This window comes from Amphimedon queenslandica, unplaced genomic scaffold (genome assembly GCF_000090795.2).
Source record: "Amphimedon queenslandica unplaced genomic scaffold, v1.1 AMPQUscaffold_11424, whole genome shotgun sequence".
Taxonomy (NCBI): domain Eukaryota; kingdom Metazoa; phylum Porifera; class Demospongiae; order Haplosclerida; family Niphatidae; genus Amphimedon; species Amphimedon queenslandica.
The window spans coordinates 1-3,155 of NW_003548334.1; the positions used below are offsets into that span (position 1 = coordinate 1).

At 33.4% G+C, this 3,155-nt stretch overlaps 1 protein-coding gene and 1 long non-coding RNA gene across 2 annotated transcripts; one reads left to right on the forward strand and one right to left on the reverse strand.

Moving 5' to 3' along the window:
* The first annotated feature begins 67 nt into the window (after positions 1-67).
* Positions 68-819, forward strand: LOC109589329 (uncharacterized). Its single transcript, XR_002188643.1, has 4 exons — positions 68-191; positions 277-481; positions 605-652; positions 745-819. It is a non-coding gene; the product is annotated as an uncharacterized LOC109589329 (long non-coding RNA).
* A 165-nt stretch (positions 820-984) lies between these two features.
* Positions 985-3,054, reverse strand: LOC105315210 (ankyrin repeat domain-containing protein 17-like). Its single transcript, XM_011409766.1, has 3 exons — positions 2,454-3,054; positions 1,624-1,826; positions 985-1,530 (listed from the first exon to the last, which is right to left on the reverse strand). Exons 1-3 carry the CDS (start codon positions 3,052-3,054, stop codon positions 985-987), a joined length of 1,350 nt encoding a protein of 449 aa, XP_011408068.1.
* Positions 3,055-3,155: the final 101 nt, after the last annotated feature.

Below are 3,155 nucleotides of genomic sequence, written 5' to 3' on the forward strand. Positions count from 1 at the left end.
TATACTCATTCATACAGTCCTTTCTCTCTTTATTGCACTGTATTTCTATTTTTATCTTATAGAGTCAATTTATTTAAATTTGCTGATATTCTTATTAAAAGAGGTGTCATCAATGCTATTAATCTTGATGGAGGTGGATCAAACACTTTACTAGAAGAAGGAACTCTTGTAAACTATCCTGGTGACTACTGGTATGAACACATTAATATTGTAAAAAAGAAAAAGATATTTATTATTTTAACAATTTTTGCTATTATTGTTATTATTTATGTTTAGTCATGAGGATAAGAAGCTTTACTTATGCCCAAGGAAAGTATCAACAGTGTTGTGTGTTCATGATGTTGCTAATGACACTGATAGTTCTAGTAATGATGGTGGTGGTGGGGGTCTACTCCCTGTGTCTCTCCATGGTGTGGGGAGAAATGTGAACTACTGAACTGTGATGAAACTGATTGTAATGGAAATGGAGTTTGTACTAATGGTAAGAAAATGCAAGGGAAGAATCCAGAAAGTATAACAAAGAGACGGGGAAAAATTTAAAGAGAGACAGACTCTAAAAAATATGTGGATGAAAATATGAGGTTTTACTCTTTATTACATTTAGGATCTTGTAAGTGTGAAGCAGGATGGTATGGTAGTCTCTGTGAGAAATGTTAGTCATTTTACTTCTCTTTAAAAATGCTCAATAAAATTGATCTTTTACTCTCTATTTCTATTTCTCTCTCCTTCCTTCTCTCTTTTTAGGGATGGTACAATGAGTCAGCCGGCTGTGTTTGCTGCTTCTGATCATCAAGAAATAATTATACATTCACTCCATGTTTTGTTTTTAGTCATTAATTAATATTTAATATTATTTTTGTACGTTAATTGCTTCTTTTCAGTGCTCGATATGCAGGGTGTGTTCATTATGATATTCAAACTTGACAAAAATTAGCAATATAATATCTAAAAATATATATTTAACTTTGGTTAGGCCTACTAACATCACATGACTAAACTCAATACACTACTGGTACATGAAGATACACTAATAGCATCATCAACTTGTTGAAGTAATACAGATATTTCCTCAGTCTTGGCATAAAACAAAGCAGTGTGACCTTCATTAGATTTAATAGTTGGATCAGCTTTCCATTCCAATAATAACTTAACTACTTCATAATGTCCATTAGCACTGGCTACCATTAAAGCAGTATGACCTCTTTTGTTTTGAAGATTAAAATCAACTTGCTCCTTCAGCAAAAGTTCAACTATTTGAGTGTGACCTTTTTCACAAGCCAGCATAAAAGTATTCAATCCATCATTCTTTTCAACATCAGGATTAACTTGTTCCTTTAGCAACATTTCAATTATTTGAGTGTGACCATTTTGACAAGCCAATATAAAAGCATTCAAACCATTCTTTTTTTGAACATTAGGATCAACTTTATCCTTCAGTAACAGTTCAACTATTTGAATGTGTCCATTTTTGCAAGCTGACATAAAAGCATTTCCCCCATCGTTTCTTTTAACATTAGGATCAACTTGTTCCTTCAAAAGCAGTTCAACTATTTGAATGTGGTCATTTTGACAGGCCAACATAAAAGCATTCCAACCATCTTTGTCTTGAACATTAGGATCAACTTGTTCCTTCAGCAACAGTTCTACTATTTGAATGTAACCTTTCTCACAAGCCATCATAAAAGCATTCACTCCATCTTCTCGTTGATATTTATAATCAACTCCTTTACTAATCAATAACTCAACTACTTCATAGTTACCACAGTAACTAGCAATCATTAAAGCATTTGATCCATTTGATGTTGTCAGGTGAGGATTAGCATTAGCTTGTAGTAACATGTGAATGATTGAAATGTGATTATGTTCACTTGCTCTCATTAGTGCAGTCCATCCTTTATTGTCCTGAATGTTAAAATTAGCTCCAGCAGACACTAAACTGTGTACAATGTCCTCATGTCCTCTTTCACAAGCTAACATTAGTGCTGTCTTGCCTTCTTCATTAGTATGATCAATATTAACAGTTTCTAGTTGAAGGAGAAACTCTACTGCTTCATTATTACCAGCTGTGACTGCCTCAAGGAGAGCTAGTTCAAAGGTGAAGTTCATATTCTCATCTTCTTGAAGGATAGGATGATCATTAATGTATAAACTAAATATACCAATGAGACACATAAACTGTAACTTTCCTTCAGTATATTCTATTAGACTATCAGCTGTAGAATCAAGTACTGTGTATTTAATAATGACTGATCCCCTAAGAATTGTGATACGTTTAAACAACGATTGTACAAGTTCCACTGGTAGCAAATGCTTAATTAAAAGAGCTAAACTATTTATATTGTTGCCATACCATGGATTTTGAAGGTGTATAATAATATGGGGCATGTTAGTTAAATCTTGAACATGCTCCTGATATATTTCCATTAATGACTTGTGAAGATGAGCCACAGTACTTGAAGATCGGAACTTCTCGGCCTTTCTCTTGTGATTTTGTAGTTCACTTAGAATATTTATCTTTTCTTCACCAAAAGTAACACCATACAAAAACTCTTCACTTAAATCTACTATTAAATTGCAGTCAATGAAGTCATAGTATGGATGAATAATATTGAAAGTTTCATTTAAAGATGCATTTGTTAGCTTGTCATTCCAGTTCATGTAAATTTCAATCCATCTTGTTATATCAGTTAGTAGCTCAGGGTCTGAGGCTACTTTTTTATCAAAAGCTCTTCGTACCTTTGTCATTAAACTAGTAAATGATTTGTTGAGTTCTGTCAATGAACATGAGACTTCTGCTTCATTTTCTTTTGTGTTAAACTTAATTTCTTTCTGTGTATTACCCACAGCAGCTCTATTACTAATGTTAGGTACTGAGTGATGTCCTTCAATCATTTCTTTGATATTTTGTGCAAGAGTGTTTTCTCTTCTAATCTTCAATGCAGTAATGACATCATTCCAAGTTGCCTCAGGAGAAACAGAGAGCCATTTTGAATACAATTTCCTCTTTCGATCGTTCACACTGGAACTCTCAGCTTCAATTATTGATACCATCATGTTGTGTTATTCCTGGTAAGCAGTAGCCAAATGATTGCCAGTCAACAAGTGGTTCAAGCCATTGAATCAATAATGAAATATCAGGTCGATCATCAATCATA